Source organism: Elephas maximus, chromosome 11 (assembly GCF_024166365.1).
Source record: "Elephas maximus indicus isolate mEleMax1 chromosome 11, mEleMax1 primary haplotype, whole genome shotgun sequence".
Lineage (NCBI taxonomy): Eukaryota > Metazoa > Chordata > Mammalia > Proboscidea > Elephantidae > Elephas > Elephas maximus.
In genome coordinates this window covers 17341645-17362922 of record NC_064829.1, presented here as the reverse complement: position 1 = coordinate 17362922, position 21278 = coordinate 17341645, and the positions used below count along the sequence as shown (strand labels likewise).

At 44.5% G+C, this 21278-nt stretch overlaps 1 protein-coding gene across 1 annotated transcript; it reads right to left on the bottom strand.

Moving 5' to 3' along the window:
- Positions 1 to 164: 164 nt before the first annotated feature.
- Positions 165 to 20552, bottom strand: TYMS (thymidylate synthetase). Its single transcript, XM_049902165.1, has 7 exons — positions 20223 to 20552; positions 17865 to 17938; positions 14331 to 14505; positions 12237 to 12338; positions 3166 to 3341; positions 2122 to 2193; positions 165 to 788 (listed from the first exon to the last, which is right to left on the bottom strand). Exons 1-7 carry the CDS (start codon positions 20413 to 20415, stop codon positions 651 to 653), a joined length of 930 nt encoding a protein of 309 aa, XP_049758122.1. The 5' UTR covers positions 20416 to 20552; the 3' UTR covers positions 165 to 650.
- Positions 20553 to 21278: the final 726 nt, after the last annotated feature.

Here is a 21278-nt window from a genome sequence, read left to right as displayed (position 1 = left end):
TCATAGATGAACAGGGCAAAATATAGCTTAGTCGGCATTTCTAAAATATAGATTCTAATTCTATAAGTAGCATGCAAACTAGAATGGCAAATGTTTAGAAGTGTTTATTAGGCAAATGCAATTATTTTAGGCAGGAACTAGGCAGATAAATGGCAATAAGGAATAAAAACGATGAATGCAGAACACAGCTTTATTATAGCAATATATAAAACAACTTTAATGTTCATAACCACACTATACACTATGAATGATGGTGTCATTCAGCTCACTGAAGTTTGGGGAATAGTTTACAGAATTCTTGAAATTCGTGGCCCTTCATAAAGACGTGGGTTTGAAATGCATGTTTGTGTTAAGAGCACATACGTTTTTGCTCTCCCAACATTATTCATAATCCGGCACTTTCACCCATCCCCAGTGAGTCAGCCAGGCTTGAGAGCTTTTATCGCTACAAGAAACGGCACTGTTATAGCTGTCACTGGCAACATGCTTAAAAGGAAGCAGTTTTTAATGAATAATAACTGACAGGTAGCCCACGGGGTTTTGACCTAGTTCCTCTTTCCTTTATAGCAAAAAAAAGCCTTTTCACCTGGGCAGCCTGTCCAACCCCTAAAAGCTGACAGCGTCCTCGAAACAACTCCTTTAAAAGCACACTAGACAGCCATTTCCATTTTAATAGTCGGATGAGGATTGTACCCTTCAATCTGAAAGTCTTCAGCTTTGAACGCATCAATTGTGTCCACTTTCCGAAGAATGTTGAGCTTGGGGAAAGGTCTTGGTTCTCGCTGGAGCTGAAAACAAACAAAATAAGGCCGAGGACCGTTATTTTGCCCTGTTTGTTCAAGCTGCTTTCATTCTGCTCCCGTGTCTCTTCATGAAACAAATACACAGTATTTTATCAACAGCTGTAGAGGTGTAAAACCGTACGTACCATGTCCCTGGTTAAATAATACTGTCGAAGGGGAACCAACCCATTCATGCACAGACAGGAGTGAAGCATGTTTTGTGAAATTACATAGCATCAGGAGCCTGATGGTCCATGAGGTGTAAGGTCTTATAACAACTGGGAAATGTATTAAGGACAGGGACAGTCTTTTACTTTTGTATCTGTAACTCATCGTAGACACTCGGAATGGTTACTTGAGCTCTAGAATCCCTATCCCAGTGTCCCTGGCAGAAATGGAAGGAAAGATTAGATCTGTTGACAATTAACAGAAGGAGATCCAAGCCAGTGGCAGTTAGGATGTGGACATAGCTGGTGATCACACATTTGTCTGTTCGCCACAGGCTGGAGCAGATAGCGGGAGAGAGAGGCATCTGAATAAGCCCTGAAGTCACTCTCTAAACAAAAGCAGCCAATTTCCCTAGAAGGGTAAGTTCCAAATCCACGATCGAATCTGGAACGGGCTAAAAGGTTTGGTGGTGCAAATGTTTAATGCACTCAGCTGCTACCTGAAAGGCTGGCTGTTCGAGTTCACCCAGAGGTGCCTCAGAAGAAAGGCCTGGCAATGTCCTAAAAAATCACCCAAAGAAAACCCTGTGGAGTAGTTCTACTCTGACACACATGGGGTGCACGAGTTGGAACTGACGCAACAGCTGGTTTGGTTTTTAATTAACGCACAGTCTTGCATTTTAATTAACGCACAGTCTTGCATTTTTATTGCCATTTCAAATCATTTTTGGCAGAGATTTGAATAGGCAGATTTTTGAAAGTTAAGACCTAAATATTATAATTAGCATGAAATTAAGGGAAAGTATTTACATTTAAATTCTCCTTCAAGTAAAAATAAAAGCTAAAATGCCCCCTCTGGGCAAGTCCCCCCGGCAGAATATGGCTCTTCCTCTCTAGTACTGCTGCTTTGGGCCTGACAGCACCTGTCACAACTCTACAGTGTAACTGTTACCTGCCTGTGGTTGTAAGGTGCATGGCTGCCTTACCCCTGCCCACCTGTCCACCACCCCTCCTGGAAGTGAAGCCCTGAAGTCAGAGCATATCCATCTTCATCTCGGACACCAGAGACACAGATTCTAGCAGAGTGTCTATTCCATGACGGATGTTCCATAAATGAATCTTTTATCAAGACAAGGTACCAAACTCAAAAGTATAACAGATACAGTTCTTACCTGAACTTTCAGGGGCTCAATGTGGTTCAGGTAAATATGTGCATCTCCCAAAGTATGTACAAAGTCACCTGGCTAAATTCCACAGGAGAAAGCAAAACAGTCAATGTTTTAGTTTCAATTCCTTTAAAACATTATTTAAATACACTTTATATGAGTATGCAGACGTCCCAAGACTTTTCCAAAAATAATTTAAACACTGAACCTTTTGAGAAAAATTAATTCTACGTTAAATTGTGTGAAATCTGAAGCTGGTTAGTTTATATAGGGCCCAAGAGCATAAACGCTCCATGGAAAATTACAAGGACAGTGTGTTCATTTTTTATTTACACATACGAGTCGATTCTCGTTATCCACAGTAGTTAAGTTCTGTAAAGTCGTCGTGAACACGGAATTAGTGAATACTGAACCATTATTCCTAGGGAATTACAGGGTTAGATTCCTGTGAGCCCCTGGTCACAATATTTTCACCAACTGATCAATACATAACCTTGTTTTATGTGTTTCGTTTAAAGACACCTTATTTAATATGGCTGATTCACTACCGGCGAACTCACTGCCAACTGCACTGGGATTCCTGTCTGAACGAAGCGTATCTAATACAAATACGTCACAGCCTTCTCGCACTTAGGAGCACTAGGCAGTGCTTTGGTGTTACACTTGGGGGTCATTTAAACAGCGAAATTGTCAGCAAAAATGTGAAAAAGTGGCACTAAATAGACCTCAGAAAAGGACATTGTTTATAGCATGAGAGCTGAAAGAAGGCAGCAGAACCCTGCCTTGTCCGACTGTAGCCGAGAACGCACGCGCTGGGCGACTAACATTTTTCTCTGCTCTGCATGTGCCCACAAATGCCTGCAGAAGCACTGCAAGCCCTGACTGTGGGCCTACAGATAAATGTTGGCCGACCGGTAAATCTGCAGATACAGACTCTGCGAATAACGAGGACTGACTGTATCAAATTTTGGAACAAATTAGATACTGAATTCTTTGCCCTTAGTTTTTCTACATGACTGGCAACTGTTTTCCCCGCCGAGAGCAGCCCACCTTCAGTCCTGTGATGTGTGCGATCATGTAGGTGAGCAGGGAGTAGCTGGCGATGTTGAAAGGCACCCCCAGGCCCATGTCTCCTGACCTCTGGTACAGCTGGCAGGACAGCTCGCCGTTCACCACGTAGAACTGGCAAAGGGCATGGCAGGGAGGCAGCGCCATCTGAGCAAGGTCTGCAGAACCAGCACAAATGAAAATGAGGGTGCTGCAGATACAGGCAAAATCAAACAGGAGAGAAACAGGCGAACTCACGGTGGGGAAGCAAAGATGAGAAGATACGGGGGCGGAGAGAACAAAGCACTGGAAGCAGAACAACCAGAGCTCAAAAAGGAGAATGTTGACACACTGTGAGAAATTTGATGTCACTGAACAATATGTGTAGAAATTGTCAAAAGGGAGTCTAATTTGCTGTGTAATCTCTCACCAAAAACACAATAAACTATTATCAAAAAAAAAGTAGGGGCGGACCCAACGTGGCGTTATAGACAGAAGCACCACACCGTCCCTCCACAGCAAAGACCCAAAAAACTAAGTAAAACGGAGACAAATGTCGATCCTGGAACCCTAAGCATCAAATGAAGGAATAAAGAACTCAACCAAACACTTAATGGAATAAGAAACTGACAGAGAACAGGCAGTGAGGAGAGATAAGCAGTGGGGGTCCCTTTTCAGCTGAGCCGGCATGGATTTGCCATCCTGACTCCTCAGTCACCGAGAACCAAGGTCAGGGAATATGGGACGGCAGCTTCAGAGCTTCCAGCAGGAGACAGAGAACCCAGTATAACCAGCGATACATGCTTTCCCACCCCCCACCCTTCTTCCCCTGCTCGGCCTCTGTTGCTTTCTTGCAGCCTACAGTCGCTCGGCCGGGGCAGCACTGGCTTCTTGCAGCTTGGATTCGCCCTGCCCACATTGGCCAGCTCCTTCAGTGCCATTTTGTTGTTGTTGGCTTCTTTTGGTTTCTTCTCTCTCTCACCTCCTTCCTTTCCTTTCTCTTGAACACCTGGCTCCGTGTGTCATCCCTGCTCCTTCCTGACAGGCTGTGAAGCACCGCTCAGCTGGGGAACCACTTCCCTGGTCTATGTCGCCAAGCCACCGGGCTCCTGTGGGGTTTTTTTTTTTCAATTCTCCATTTCTTGTCTCTCTCTACCATCCCTCCCTTCTTTTCCCCTGACACCTGGCCGTGTGCCATCTCTGCTGCTTCTAGATGGGCTGTGCAGTGCCTCACAGATGAGAAGCCACTTCCCCAGCCTGTGCCACCACACCAGTGGGCTCCCTTGAGGCTTTTTCTTGTTTTTTTCCCTCAGTTTCTTGTCTCTGTCTACCCTCCGTCCTTACCCTTCTCGTAAACACCTGGTGCCGTGTGTCACTCTGCTCCTTCTTGATGGGTGGTGCAGTGCTGCTCAGCTGGGGACCTGCTTCTGGGGGGTCCCTTGGGGCATTTTTTTTTCTTCTTTTTTTTTTGTCTCTCTCTGCCTTCCTTTCCTTTCTTCCAACCACCTGGCATCTTTTTTTCCCCCTTGATTTCTTGTCTTTTTGTACATTCCTTCCTTTCCTTTCTCCAGCCCACCTAGCTGCGTATGCTGTATCTGCCCCTTATTGATGGGCTGTGCCTTATTGCCTGGATACAAAGTCACCGGCACACGGCTTCCTCAGGTCTGTGCCACTCCACTGGTAGGCTCCCATAGCACTTTTTTTTTGGTGGGAGGGATCTTGTTTCTTGCTCCTTTCCTCTTCTTTCCCACTTAGCTCCACACATCACAACCTCTCCCCTCCCTCCTGCCTATCTGCACCATGCACTGAGCATTGCACCCTGAGCAGCACAAGCATGGCCTACCGGAACTGGCTCTGCACTGACCCCTGGCCATGTCCTGTCAGACCCAGTACATGCTACAAACAGCTCATCCCCTTTCGCTGGACTTGCCCTGCTGCACCAAAGCTGAACGGCTGGCCCTGTCCATTGGACAAGGTGGTGAGAAGTACCATGTCCACAGACAACCAAATAAAGAACGCCCATCCTGCCTGCTCAGACATAACCAAATAAAACAAAAGGGCAGGATGAAACAAACAAATCTACAATCAATAAACAAAGAAAATAATTACTCAATGTCCCAAAGGCAGCAGACAATATCAAAACATGTTTAAAAAAAAAGAAAAAAAAAGGACAGAAAGGATCCAGTAGGCGTCCAAAATAAAACACCAGATGACCTTCCAGTAGAAGAAAAGGCACTGGAACTATCTGATAGAAAATTCAAATCTCTAATATTCAGAGCAATCCAAAAGTTGAAGCAAAAAGCAGGAAAAAAATGAGGAAAAAAATAGACAAAATCATGGAAAAGACAGACAAAACAATTAAGGAACAAAATGTCAAAATAAATTCACAGCTAGAAATCATAGAAAAGCAACACATAGAAATCTAAAAGATAAAGAACAAGATTTCAGGAATGCACAGTGTCAGAAGGTTTGAGAAGCAGGTTTGAAACAATGGAAGAGAGGATCAGTGAAACTGAAGACAAATACTTTCTTTTTAGTTTGGTTTTTTTGTTTGAGGAAAAATCAGCAAAAAGAACAAAGAAACCCTGACAATGATGTGGGATACAATCAAAAGCAAAAATTGGCGAGTGATCAGAGTTCCAGAACAGGGGAAGAAAACGGAAAACACAGAGAGGATCACTTAAGAACTGCCGACAGAAAACTTCTCTAATATCATGAAAGATGAAAAGCTGACCATCCAAGAAGCTCAAAGAAACCCATATAGGATAGACCCCAAAAGAAAATCACCAAGGCATATCATAATCACACTCACTAAAACCAAAGACGAAGAAAGAATCCTGAGAGCAGCTTGAGAAAAACAAAAAGTCACAAACAGAAGAGAAACAATAAGACTAAACTCCGATTATTCAGCAGAAACCATGCAGGCAGGAAGGCAATGGCATTACATACATAAAGCCTTGAAAGAAAAAAATTGCCAACCAAGAATATATCCTGCAAAACTCTTGTTCAAATATGAGAGTGAAATTAGGACATTTCCAGGTAAACAGGAATAAAGAGAATATATAAAAACCAAACCAAACTTACCAGAGTTATTAAAGGGAGTCCTTTGGTCTGAGAACAAACAACATCAGACCACAGCCTGAATCTAGGATGCAAGATTGTACCAACCAGATACCAACCTAGGAAATGAACTCTCAAGGACTATCCAAAGCCAAAAGAATTACAACAGGGAACCAGAGAGGTCAATCTGTAAATAACAATGACGTCAGAACAATAAAAGAAGGAATAAGCTGTGCAGCTATACTACTTTCAAATGAAGAGGAAGTCAAGGTGATACTAAGTAATAAAAGACTGGTTCAAACATAGGAAGAAAAGGATAAATTTCAAGGTAAACACAAAGAAAGGTAACAAACCTACTCATCAAAATAAAGAAGAAAAACAAAGTCTCAGTAAAAACAAAATCTACAAGAACAAAAGAAAAAAAAATCCACAAAGAAAAGGAAGTTAGCACAGGAGAGTAAGAGGAACAAAGAAAATGTCAGCACCACAAAAACAAAGGGGCACAAACACACGCCTATCAATAATAACACTGAACATAAATGGCCCAAATGCATCCAAAAAGAGACAGAGAGTGACAGAATGGATGGGAAAAAAAAAAAAAATCCATCAATATACTGTTTACAAGAGATACAACTTGGAAACAAAGACATAAATTTATTAAAAATCAAAGGATGGAAAAAATATATCAAGCAAACTGCTACCAAAAAAGAGCCAGACTGGCAATACTAACCTCAGATAAAATAGACTTTAAAACAAAATCCACCATAAAAGACAAAGAAGGGCATTATATAATGATTAAAGGACAATCCATCATGAAGACATAACCATAATAAATATCTATGCACCCAATGCCAGGGCTGCAAAACACAAAAAACAAACTCTAATGGCGCTGAAAAGAGAAACTGACAGTTCCACAATAATAGCAGGAGACTTCAACACACCACTCTTTGTAAAGTACAGAACATCTAGAAAGAAACTCAACAAAGATATGGAAGATACAGAAGATCTAAAGGCCACAATCAGCCAACTTGACATCACAGACATACACAGAATGCCCAACAGCAGCAAAGTACACATTCTTTTTCAATGCACATGAAACTTTTTCCAGAATAGACCACATCTTAAGCCACAAAGCAACCCTCCACAAGATCCAAAACACTGAGTTAAATACAAAGTATCTTCTCTGACCACAATACCATCAAAGTAGAAATTAACAACAGGAAAAGCCAGGAAAAAATCAAATACATGGACACCAAATACACCCTCCTTAAAAACAACTGGGTAATAAAAGCAATCACAGATGAAATAAAAAAAATCCTAGAATCAAACAAGAATGAAAACACATACCAAAACCTTTGGGACACAGCAAAGGCAGGGCTCAAAGGTCAATTTATAGCAACAGATGCACATATAGGAAAAGGAGAAAGGGACAAAAGCAAAACATTAGTTACACAACTCAAAGAGAAAGAGAACAGCAAAACACGCCCACAACTGGAAGAAAGGAAATATTAAAGATCTGAGCAGAAACAAATGAAATAGAGAATAGAAAAACAATAGAAAGAATCAACAAACTCGAAAGTTCTCTGAAAGGATCAACAAAATCGACAAACCACTGGTAAAACTGACAACAGGAAAACAGGAGAGGATGCAGATAACACAAATAAATGAAACGGGGGACGTTACAACAGATCCAACTGAAATAAAAGAGATCATATCGGAGTACTGTGAAAAACTATACTCCAAAAAATTTGAAAACCTAGAGAGAACGGACAAATTGCTAGAAACACATTACCTACCCAAGATAACAAAACCTGAAGTTGAAAATCTGAACAGACCCATAACAAGAGACTGAAAAGGTGATTAAAAAAACTCCCAACAACAGCAAAAAAGCCCTTATCCAGATGGCTTCACTGGAGAATTCTACCAAACATTCAGAGAAGAACTTAACACCAACCAAAACTAAACCCATTGCTGCGAGTTGATTCTGACTCACAGTGACCCCCAAACCCAGACCCAACCCAATGCCATCGAGTCAATTCTGACTCATAGTGACCCTATAGGACAGAGTAGAACTGCCCCATAGAGTTTCCAAGGAGTGCCCGGCAGATTTGAACTGCCAACCCTTTGGTTAGCAGCCGTAGCACTTAACCACTATGCCAGCAGGGTTTCCATAGTGACCCCAGTACTACTCAAACTATTTCAGAACATAGAAGAGGAAGGGATACTTTCAAATTCATTGTATGAATCCAGCATAACCCTGATACCAAAACCAGACAAAGACACCACAAAAAAAGAAAATTACAAACCAGTATCTTTCATGAATATAGACGTAAAAATTCTCAACAAAATTCTAGCTGACAGAATTCAGCATCATATCAAAAAAATAATATACCACGAGCACTAGGATTCATACCAGCTACGCAAGGATGGTCCAACATTAGAAAAATCAACGTAATCCACCACATAAGTAAAACAAAAGAATCACATAGTCATCTCAATCGACACAGAAAAGACATTTGATAAAGTCCAGCACCCGTTCCTGATAAAAACTCTCAATAAAATAGGTATAGAAGGGAAATTCCTCAGCATAATAAAGGGCATCTATATAAAACCAACAGCCAACATCAATCGTAATGGAGAAAGGCTGAAAATATTCCCCTTGAGAACGGAAACAAAACAAGGATGCCCTTTATCACCACTGCTATTTAACATTGTGCTGGAAGTCCTAGCTACAGCAACAAGGCAAAAAAAGAAATAAAGGACATCCAAACTGCTAATGAAGAAGTAAAACAGTCCCAATTTATGGATGATACGATACTATACATAGAAAACCCAAAAGATTCCATGAGAAAACTACTGGAACTAATAGAAACATTCAGCAGAGTTGCACGATAGAAGATAAATTTACAAAAATCAGCAGGATTCCTATACACCAATAAAGAGAACGACGAAAAGGAAATCAGGAAAGCAATACCATTTATAATAGCACCTAAAAAAATAAAATACTTAGGAATAAATCTAACCAGGGATGTAAAAAAATAAAATACTTAGGAATAAATCTAACCAGGGATGTAAAAGACTTATACAAAGGAAACTACAAAATATTACTGCAAGAAACCAAATGAGATCTACATAAATGGAAAAACATACCATGCTCATGGATACCAAAAAAACCCAAACCCAGTGCCGTCAAGTCGATTCCGACTCATAGTGACCCTATAAGACAGAGCTCATGGATAGGTAGACTCATATTGTGAAAATGTCAATTCTACCCAAAGCAATCTACAAATACAATGCAATCCTGATCCAAATACCAACGGCATTCTTCAAAGAGATAGAAAAACTAATCATTAACTTTATATGGAAAGGGAAGAGGCCTCGGATAAATAAAGCACTATTGAAGAAGAATAAAGTAGGAGGACTTGCACTATCTGACCTCAGAACCTACTATACAGCTACGGTAGTCGAAAGAGGCTGGTGCTGGTACAATGACAGGTACATTGACCCATGGAACAGAATTGAGAACCCAGGTGTAAATCCATTCCCCTACAGTCACCTGATCTTCAACAAGCACCCAAAGTCCATCAAATGGGGAAAAGACAGTCATTTTAACAAATGGTACTTGCAAAACTGGATGTGCATCTGCAAAAAAATGAAACAGGACCCGTACCTCACACCATACACAAAAACTAATTCAAAATGGATCAAAGACCTAAATATAAAACCAAAAAATACAAAGTTCATAGAAGAAAAAATAAGATCAATGCTACAGGCCCTGTTAGGCCTTATCACAGCATTAACAGGATACAAACCATAACTAACAACACAAAAATTCCAGGAGATAAGCTAGATAACTGGGATCTTCTAAAAATTAAATACTTAACGCTCATCAAAAGACTTCACCAAAAGAGTAAAAAGAGAATCTACAGAGTGCGAAAGAATGTTTGGCTATGACAAATCTGACAAGGGTCTAATCTCTAAAATCTATAGGAAAATCCAACACCTCTATAACAAAAAGACAAATAATCCAATTAAAAAGTGAGCACAGGAAATAAACGGACACTTCACCAAAGACATTCAAGCAGCCAACAGACACATGAAGAAATGTTCGTGATCAGTAGCCATTAGAGAAAATGCAAATCAAAATCACAATGAGATACCAACTCACCGTGACATTACTGGCATGAATCAAAAAACCAGAAAATAACAAATGTTGGAGAGGCGGCAGGATACTGGAGCTCTTATGCACTGCTGGTGGGAATGCAAAACGGAAAGTGATATAGCGCTTCCTTAGAAAGCTAGAAATGGAAATACCATATGATCCAGCAATTCCACTCCTAGGAATATATCCTAGAGAAATGAGTCATCACATGAATAGACATATGCACACCCATGTTCACTGCAGTATTGTTCACGATAGCAAAAAGATGGAATTGACCTAGATGCCCATTAACAGATGAACAGATAAATAAACTATGGTACATATACAAAATGGAGTGCTACCCAGTGATGAAGAACAACGATGAATATGCAAAGCATCTCATAACATGGATGAATATGGAGGGCATTATGCTGAGTGAAATAAGTCCATCACAAAAGGACAAATATTGTATGAAACCACTACTGTAATAACTCATGAAATGCTTTATACACAAAAAGAAACAATCTTTGATGGTTACAAGGGAGGGGAGGGGTGGGGATGGAAAAACACTAAATTGACAATAGATAAGTGGTAACTCTGGTGAAGGGTAAGACAATACACAATACTGGGGAAGCCGGCTCAACTTGGCCAAGGCAAGGTCATGGAAGCTCCATACACACATCCAAACTCCCTGAGGGACGGAATTACTGCGCTGAGGGCTGTGGGGACCATGGTCTCAGGAAACATCTAGCTCAATTGGTATAACACAGTTTATAAAGAAAATGGTCTACAATCTACTTTGGTGAGTAGTGTGGGGGTCTTAAAAGCTTTTGAGTGGCCATCTAAGATACTCCACTGGTCTCATCCCATCTGGAGCAAGGGAGAATGAAGAAAACCGAAGACACAAGGGGAAGATTAGTCCAAAGGACTAATGGTCCACAGCTACCAGAGCCTCCATCAGACTGAGTGCAGCACAAATAGATGGTGCCTGGCTACCACCGACTGCTCTGACAGGGATCACAATAGAGGGTCCCGGACAGAGCTGGAGGAAAATGTAGAACAAAAGTCTAACTCACACAGACAAAAGACCAGACTTGCTGGTCTAGCAGAGACTGGAGAAACCCCGAGAGTATGGCTCCCGGAGACCCTTTTAGCTTATTAATGAAGTCACTCCTTAGGTTCACCCTTCAGCCAACGCTTACCCAAACCAAACGAAACCCACTGCCGTCAAGTTGATCCCGACTCCCAGAGACCCTATGGGACAGAATAGGATTGCCCCATAGAGTTTCCAAGGCGCGCCTGGTGCATTCAAACCACCACGAGGGTTTCCTAAGCCAAAGGTTAGACAGGCCCACCAGCTCAGGGCCAAGGACTAGAAGGCAGGAGGGGACAGGAAAGCTGACAATAGGGAACCCAAGGAACCCAAGGTTGAGACAGGGAGAGTGTTGGCATGTCCTGGGGTTGGTAACCAATGTCACAAGACAGTACATGTACTAATTGTTTACTGAGAAGTTTGTTCTGTAAACCTCTATCTAAAGTACAGTAAAAAAAAAAAGTGTGAGGTAGAGGTGATCTGAAACATCATCTGCCATGATTTATAATGTTAAAAATCTTATTTTTACAGGCAGTTAAAACCCTTTTTGGAGTAAGAACGAGAATAAATAGACAGATTTAGATCACCTGGGTCCTGCCCCATCATCTGAGGGTGACAATGGGCCAAGTGTGATTTGCCCAAGGTCACATAGCCAATAAAGGGGCTGGAGGCAGAGCCCGGCAGTTCTGCCTCTGCCCGGTGCCTTCGCACAACGCTGTTTTGCTTCCTTCCCCCTACTAGTGTGGTTGGTACAAAGAGGATAATTGAGCTGCTTCCCACCTTTCGGATTCCAAGCACACATGATGATTCGTCTGTCGTCAGGGTTGGTTTTGATTGTGTCAATAACCTTTTGCAGCTGGTCTACTCCTTGACCTGAATAATCTGTAGAATTTTCAGAGAGAACATGCACACAAACATTAATCACAGCATCTCATGACACAGGCTTTAGAGGTCATCTATTACAGCCCCCATAACCCATAGTCACCAGTTATCCCATGTGCTCTCTACACATTTCTCAGACCTTGTTGGGCGATGTTGAGTTCAAGTCCCTGTCTGGGCAACTTGGTTCTGTCCTCTGAACCCGTAACAAAGTCTACTTGCTTTTCTCCACAGGCCCTTTAAATACCTGGTCTGTAGAGTGTCACCTCCTCCACGTTCTCCCTCCCCGTATTGCTGACCTTCTCCAATCTAAAGAATCCTAGATTCTTCCAGTGGTCCCCACAAAACTTAGTCTCTATACCCATCAACCATTCTTGTAACACGTCACCAAGAAAATCTACTTTTTATCCACGTGCCACAGAAATTATTGGATCTAATACAGAATGTACTCTTCTACACATTCCAACCAAGAGAATACTGTGGATTCCTTCCTGCAACCTAGATGCTACCCTTCTAACACTTTCGCCTAAGATTACAACTTAGCAGCTAAATACTCTTGCCTTATAAATATCAGGAAACCCCTGTAATGATTACACCGTCTTATACTTTTTTCCCATTTCTGCACTCTTGCCTGCCTTCTGAAATGGAGCCTGAAGCAGAGAAGTGATTTTGCTAATGGAAGTGCAGAGTTTCGCATTTTCCCCTGGTTAAACTTCCACTCCCTGGTGTCAGACCACGTTCTAGTCCAGTAGTTCTCACCTTTCTGGAGGAAAGTCCTCTCACGATCACCATTCCAAAAAATGTAATGTCAAAGATTAAAAAAAAAAAAAAGATCAACTGTGATGGAATAGTTCTGTATCTTGACTGTGGTGGTGGTTACATGAATTTACACACGTGACGAATGACTACATGTAAAACTGGTGACATGTGGTAAGCTCTCTGGGTTGCACCAATGTCAAGTCATGCAAGGGGTGTTATGCAGGATGCAAACTGAGTGAAGGGTACAGGGGCCCTCTCTGCACTTTTTTTTTGGCAACTTCCCATGAATGTATAATTATTTCAAAATAAAAATTTAAAAACAAAACAAAACTTTCTTACTGAGATCCAACAGCTCTGTGTTCATACGACTGTAAACTAGGAACATAAATTTATCACAATGTCCACTGAGCACCAACAAGCCAGGGGTGTGGCCTTGCGTCCTCAGGAGGCCCTAGGGCAGAGGGCTGCTTACTAACCACCTACGAGCCATTTACCTGCAGAAATGGTTTGACCCACACCATTTTTAAACTTACTGAAGTTGCCAACATTAAAAAAAAAAATCTTGCTTGCATGTAAAATGCAGATTTTAAGCTTTTGTTAAAGAATTCTAACAATGTTGTGCTCGAATTCCTCGAGCTGGCTGGAAGCGAGATGTTACTGTCCCTTAGCTGGGCCTTACGCTCACCGGTTTGCTGGTCCCTACCCAGCCAGTCAGCTCTTACCTCTTGTCTCCCTCACCCTACACCGTGGCAGGCATTTGCTTTTGCAACCCCGTCCCAAGGAGAGAGGGCTCTGTGACACTTAGCAAGTAGTGCCACCAACAGTGACAGCAGAAGGAGGATGTCAGGAGATGATTCCATCTTCCTCTACCCTAGCAGGGCAGGGAGGTGGCGTGGTGGCCAGGGAACACTGCCATCCCATCAATGCCACCCAGAGTGTGCTGGGTGGGTCAGTTTGACAAGGGACGTCAAAGCAGCTAAAAGGCAATCCTGAGGTTCCTTCTCCCCTTATCCCAAACCCGACTACCAACCATAGCTCAGCCAATGAAATAAGGTATCTGAAGTGCCATGCGCCCAGTAAGCGCTTGATAAATGGTAGTCACCAAGAGTGTGGTCTGACCTTCATGGGGCTCAGTTGTGGCTCCTGCACAGCTCTTCACAATGTTCGAGTTATAACAGAGCAAACTCATGCTATGAAGTGCCCTCAGAGAAATCTGAGGCATCTTGACCGCCTCACCTGAATTCATATCTTTATATTTTGCCCCAAAATGCCTCCACTGAAAGCCATAAACCGGGCCTAAATCTCCTTCTTCCCGGGCAGAGAATCCCAGGCTGTCCAAAAAGTCCCGAGACCCATTGGCATCCCAGATCTTCACTCCCTTAGAAGACAGTTCTTTAGCATTGGTGGATCCCTGCAAGAGATGGGGAGAGGACAGCAGGCATTTGAGTTGAGTCACCTCTGTTGATCCCGGCAAGAGCCTCCCCGAAGCGGGCACCGGCCTGTGCTTGCAATGCTGAGCTTGGCACGGGGCACCTCCCCTCTTTAAGCAGGCTGGTTTCAGCCCAGGCTCCTCGGGAGCCTACAGGACAGTGTGATCCTTGCTTTGGGACCACCCCTCAAATCTTTCTTTCTATTCCCTCAACTAAATTTTCTAGACTAAATACCTCCAAGTCCTTTAATTACTCCCACCTCAGCTGACAGTTCTGTTTCTTAACCAGATGTGTTCTGAATGTGCTCTAAGTATGATACCCCAAAATAAATTTAATGTCTCAAGTATAATTTGTTCAGTGTATCTTATACCTGATATAAAGGAAATTTCTACTCATCAGTTTAGTCAATACTAGTTCTTGTGGCAAATATATAGTCACATGGAATGAAATTTGGACCTAATTCATATTTATATATATTCCACTTCATAAAGTTATGTTTACCTCTAATCTATACTTACATAGTTAAGGTTTTTTTTTTTTTGCCAAGTACAAACCCTTATGTTTATCTCCCTTATATTCCATCCCATTAGACTTGGCCCATTACACCCCAAACTGTTCCTGAACATGCATCCTCTCACCATCAGCCAGCTCAAGGGCAGGCCTGGGCACAATGTGCTACAAAGGTCACAAGCAGGGCTTTGGTGCCACGCACCCCTGGGTCAGTGCCAGGCCCTCCCACCTACCTTCTCCTCTGACACAGCCCTACACCCCAGCCTCACTATCCTCATCTATAAAGGAGTTAGATATTGCTAGCAATATTTACCACATACGATGATTTTGAGGATTAGGTAATACAAGCAAAATGCTTGGTGCTCAGTGAATTTTAGTTATTCTTAGAAACAGTCCTTTAGCCAGTTAACCGGAGTGTCCTTCTACACAGCCCCTATTTCTCCATCTTGTCCACAGACCCCTCACTGATGTACAGGTACATTTTAACTCCTGTATTGTATCCAGTCACCAGTGGAATAGTCCTATCAGAGGTGAGTCTGAGATGCTCCTGGAAAATACTTTTTATAATCCTGAATTCAAGCTTTAAGTTAAAATGGCCGAATGCCTTCTATTTCTGAGCAGCTCGCTTCCTCCCTTTCTCCTGATTTTTTCACTTCCATCAAATCACTGCTCAGTCTTTCACGTGTTGCTTCCAATGCCTCCCCTACCCATCTGTTCAGACCAGGCTCTTGCTAGTTTGAGCATGTCCTTTTCTTAGACTTCTGATAATGCATTTGAAAGGAGAGGCTCACACTTGCTTGAGACTGGCCAACACAGGATAAACTACCCCAAGAACACAGAACTAAGGAAGACTGGACCAGATCCAAGTCCACACCCTTCCTAAAACAGGGTAAGCGGTGTTGGTCCTGGTCTGGTCCAAGGCCATGCGAGCTACACCAAGAGCTCCGCAGGATCTGTGAAATGTCAGGAGTCAGCAGTCCTTTAGCTTCATGAGCCGGGAGGAAGGAGAATCACCATCAGCCCGAGGCTGATGGAGGTCAGACATACCTCCACTCTCCAACCTATTTACCAGTTCTGACACCCTTCATCCTCCCCGCAGCACTCTACTTCTCTGCTGCGTTCGGTAATTTGTAGCAATGGTTACACAGAACTCACAGACCATATTCACAATTACATGGTTTATTAGGGAACTAACAGGCTATAATTCAGGATCAGAATCAACTTGGAGGTAACAGGAACAATGTAGGACAGGATCAGCTCATCAATCAGGGCAGCTTCCAACCAAAACAGGTCTCAGCTCCTTCTCTGTTGTGCATGCAGAAAAAGGCCCTTGGCTGGGCTGGCCACGTTCTCAACCTGGCCTCCTCCACTGGGCCTCTGGCTCTGCCCTGCTCAGGCCAGTTTTACAGCTCTTTAGCTCCACCAACAAGTGCCTGGAGGCACCCATTCCACCAGCAAGTCTTCTGCAGGAAGGAGCTCAGCTCTCTCACTTCATGGGCTGGAAAGCCCACCACTGCCACCTTGCTGCATGGGACAGCAAGCCCACCACAGCCATCTTGTACTGGTTTCCTGGTTTCTGCTGCCGCCACACCATCTCTCACCTTTTTGCACCATCTCCAATGCTAACAGCTCTGTCTCCTGGGTCTAGGAGGTTTTCAGCACAAGGACTCCAGGTCCAAAGAACGTGCTCCGCTCCCAGCTCTTCTTGATGGTGGTGGGGTCCCCCTCAACCTCTGTGGGATTAGCCTTTTATAAGCTTACTCTACCAAGACCACAAACTGACCAATCTCCTCGGTAGGCCAGTCACCTAATTTGCATAGCAATCTACCAATCCCCACAAGTGTTTACGTACCTTATTTGCATAGTAAACAGTCCAATGCCTTTGCAAGATTGTGGCCTAATAAATCATTGTGACAGAACTACATGCCCAGGGCCAGAACGGCCCTATATAAAGAGAACCCCATTGCACTGCAAGGAGGGGTACCAGCTTCTAGCATGGCCAGAGCTAAGCTGTCTCCTCTGGTACCCCTCCCACCAGCACTGGCCAGAGCATCCTGGGTTCAGAATCAGGATGCAGGTAGAGAGAGAAGCTAGAGGAGCCCACCATTACAGAGCTCCGGCCCTTGCCAAAGGTACCTCTTCAGCTCTTCGGAAGAGGTATATCTTGTTACTGAAGCGCTTCTAGTTTATATGACCATAAGAATGTGGCTGGCATCTATAATCAGTGTACAATATATGCTGAGTGCCTCCTATATGGCAGGCTGTGTTCTAGGCCTTGAGAATACAACGGTGAACAAGAGAAAAATATTCCTGCTCTCAGGGAGCTTACAATACAGTTTACTTCTTTACTGTTTGCCTTCCTCCACTAAAAAGAAGAAGGCAGACATTATACATCAGATAATGATAAAGGCTATGGAGAAAAAGAAAGGGGGGTAGAAGAGGGTGTTGGGGCAGAATCACAGTCTTAGGGAGGTCAGAGAATGGTCACTGAGCAGAGACTTGAAGGCAGTGAGGGAGTGAGTCACACGCAGAAGTGCTAGGCAGAGGGAATGGTAACTGCTGGAGTCCTAGGTGGAAATGTCCCAGTGTGCTCAAAGATCAACAGACAGCCAGTGTGGCTTGAGCAGAGCGAGCAAACCAACAGCGGATGAGCCCAGAGCTGTAACAGGGGCCTCACAAGCCCCCGTTAAGGACCTCAGTTCTTACCAAGGAAATGCGTGCCATTACCAATTTTAGGTCAGAAAGTGACATGATTTGACTTGTAAAAGGATCTCATTGGCGGCTATGCTGAGAATCGACTGTCGACTTCCAACAGGGAGCAAGTTCTTACCTTGATAAACCACAGCAACTCCTCCAAAACACCTTTCCAGAACACGCGCTTTGTTGTCAGCAGAGGAAACTCATCTGAAAAACAATCCCCACATAACGTGAAGACAGGAAACAGGACATGCCATTCAACTTTCTCTGTTGATGCAAACTGCCCCGAAGTAAGGCCTGGAGTGACCACAGGAGCATCGGAAAGGCTGCAATCCCATGCGTGGGTGTCACAGGTCAGGGTCAGGCTCCCAGGCTACAGTGGCAAGTCGGGGCACAACTCAGACCTACACAGCCCTCTGGACCCCTGCAATGCTGGACTCGGGAATTCCACAGCATTAAAGGGAGGGAGGCCAGGGCAAGGATGGCCATGTGGAAAAGGGAAATAGCTCCTATCGACTGCCTAGTTAGCATGGACCCTGTGGAAGGGTGAAGACAGCACAAAATGTGCCCCAGGACAAATCAGAAGGCTCTCACCACTGATTCCATGTTTATCCTGCCAGAGAAAACTTGCACAGGACCAGGGGATAGTAGATAATATCACACTGGCCAAAAATAAAGAATAAGTTTAGAATATTTGTAAAGCAAGTTAAACCAGTTGTCATCAACTCAATTCTAACTCATGGTGACTCAGTGTGTGTCAGAATAGAATGTTGCTCCACAGGGTTTTCAAAAGCTGTGATCTTTTGTAAGTAGATTGCCAGGTCTTTCTTTCAAGGCACCTCTAAGTAGACTCGACCTGCCAACTTTTCGGTTAGTAGCTAAATGCTTAATCATTTGCACCACCCAGGGACTCCAATGCAAATAAATCTCTGTAGTTTTAATGTACCAAAAATAAACACTTTACATGCATGATCCTATTTAATCCTACAAAACGACTGTGAAATACAGTTATGATTTGCATTTTACAGGTGCCACAGGCAGTCAGGAAGTTTGCCACAGCTAGAAGGGTGGGAGGGATCAGTTGATAGAGAAATAAAATATAAGAGTTTATCTCTAAATGCAGTACATACTCAACCCACATTATCAGATGGACAGTTGACATTCACCTAACAAGGATATATTTTAAAGCACCTACTTTTATCAGTATTGCCTATTGAGCACTGTTGCCTCCGTTTTGCACATAGTGGGGAGCTGAAGACCAGCGAGGTAAGTAACCTGCCACTGGCCCTGGCAGTCTAAGCAGAGGGGCTGGATTAAAAAGCAGGTCTGTGGCTCACTCTCTCAGGCAGAACTCCCGGGCTGTCCCCGGCCCATCAGCCACAACTGCCCTGTACTTTTCAGTCTCTAGAATGGGTATAGGGAGTCCCTGGGTAGCGCAAACGGTTAAGCACTACTACCTAGGTTGGCAGTTCAGACCCACTCAGAGGCACCTCGGAAGGAAGGCATGGGGATCCACTTCCAAAAGACTGTGAAAACCGTATGGGGATCTAGTGTTACTATATAGAAACCTAATGCTACCCCTTTCTTAAAAACCTCCGAGGAGGCCACTCCCCTATGAAGCAGGTGCACAATCCTGGACAAAGGGGTGTCTGGTCTGTAGGATGGTGGGGAAGGGCTGGCGATCTCTTGCCTAATGTCCTATGCTCCTCCCCCGCCCGCCGCTTTTGTCTGCTAAAAACATGATCCGAAGTGTTCAGAGCTTTGCTCAGGACAGGACCCACCCCATGACACCTGTTCCCAGGGCCACCCTGTTTTAAAGGAAGAGGGGAAAAGGACGAACAAAAACCCCTCCTCGGACTCTTAGGTCGCTCATTTCACGAAAGCTGGTTTGGAGAAACTGGATGGGAAACTATCAGGAGCTAGAACACTCTGAGCACACCAGTGCCCACCCCCCCGTCGGTCCTCTCCTTTCTCCGGCAGCACCCTCCCCCGCCCCCGTGACCGTCCCTCCCCCGCCCCCGTAACCGTCGCTTCAGTTTTTAAAGGCTTTGCAGGTCGGAGTAGCTGAGGGAAGGCAGGGAGGAGGAGGGGCAAAAACGGGGCCAGCCTTTCAATAGTCACTTGGACAAGCTCAGGCAGATCTGTCCTGCTCTCCGATACCGGGGGAACACTAACCAGGTCATGAATCTTTGGAGGAGACAGCATAATGGGGTGAATAATAGCACAGGCCTTAGAGCCAGAAGGACCTGGTTTTACCTCCCAGCTCTGTCACTCCCATTTGAGTGGCCCTACGCAAATCGTGCATCAAATCCGAGCCTCAGTTTCACACCTGTAAAATAAGGTTAAGGATGCTTCCCTACATCCTAGGTCTGCGGCTAGGACTAAACGCAGGCACTCGTTCACCGCGGCGCCCGCGTCTCCTGCGCGTTAGCCTAACCCGGACGCGCCCCTCGCGGGCCCACCCAGCCGTGGCGCGGGCGCGGGCAGTCACCTCTCAGGCTGTAGCGCGCCTGCATGCCAAACACCGACAGGGTGCCGGTGCCCGTGCGGTCCTCCTTCCGGACGCCGCAGCGGAGGATGTGCTGGATCTGGCCCAGGTACTGCAGCTCGCCGTGGGGCCGCGGCGCGGGCTCCTGCTCGGGGGGTGGCGGCTGCAGCGGGGGCTCGGAGCCTGCGGCGGGCATGGCGCCGGGGACGCGGGAGAGAGGGCGCCGGGGGGCGAGCGCGGGAGAAAGGACGCCGGTGGGCGAGCGCGGGAGAAAGGACGCCGGTGGGCTAGCGCGGGCCGGAGGGCGGTGCTGCGCGAGCGCGGGAGAGAGGACGCCGGGACCTTCCGGGCGCCTTTTCCCGCCGCAGTTTAAACTACTCCGCCTCTTCCTGCTCGGTGGCCGCAGGGCCACTGCAACCTCGACCCGGGAACATGCGCAGGCCTTCAGACTCGCCTACAGTTTATCCCTCTAAGGATCTCTGGCCCAGAAACAAATCCTAAAGCCTGCCTTCCCGTGCGCTGGCAGGAAGGGCCAATGTAGTCCGACATGTTCGTGAAACCTCAATAACAAACAAAACCCTGCTATTTGAAATATGTTCCCTACAACGAAGGGGAATATGGAACCCTAGTGGCGCAGTGATTCAAGGGCTCGCTGCTAACTAAAAGGTCGGCAGTTTGAATCCACCAGCTGCTCCTTGGAAACCCAGAGGGGCACTTGTACTCTGTCCTATAGGGTCGCTATGAGTGGGAATCGACGCAAAGGTTTGGTTTTTTTGGAAGTGGAATATGCTAACAAGTGATTTTCATTTCCGTATTCTCCCTATCCTCATTGAAGCCTGGCAGCTGAAGCAAGTGAAATAATTAAGCTTTCGGACTTGATTAATGGCAGCAAGACGTTTTTTCCAGTTTTTAATACCAAATTTCTCTATTTTAGTGAAATGTTTATAATGTAAACACTGGTGTATGGGAATTATTTGGTAATGAGTTAAAATATACTAATTCATGTGTGGTACATGCAACAAGTGATCTTTTGCCATCAACAATTTATTGAACACATAG

What these genes read in the sequence shown, in the direction of transcription:
- TYMS (XM_049902165.1), bottom strand. Translation starts at nt 20,415, where the DNA reads ATGCCCGCCGCAGGCTCCGAGCCCCCGCTGCAGCCGCCACCCCCCGAG. An exon ending in GGCGCGCTACAGCCTGAGAG is followed by an intron (nt 17,939 to 20,222) that starts GTGACTGCCCGC and finishes ATTGTTTTTCAG; the next exon opens with ATGAGTTTCCTCTGCTGACA. An exon ending in TTGAGCCCCTGAAAGTTCAG is followed by an intron (nt 789 to 2,121) that starts GTAAGAACTGTA and finishes GTTTGTTTTCAG; the next exon opens with CTCCAGCGAGAACCAAGACC.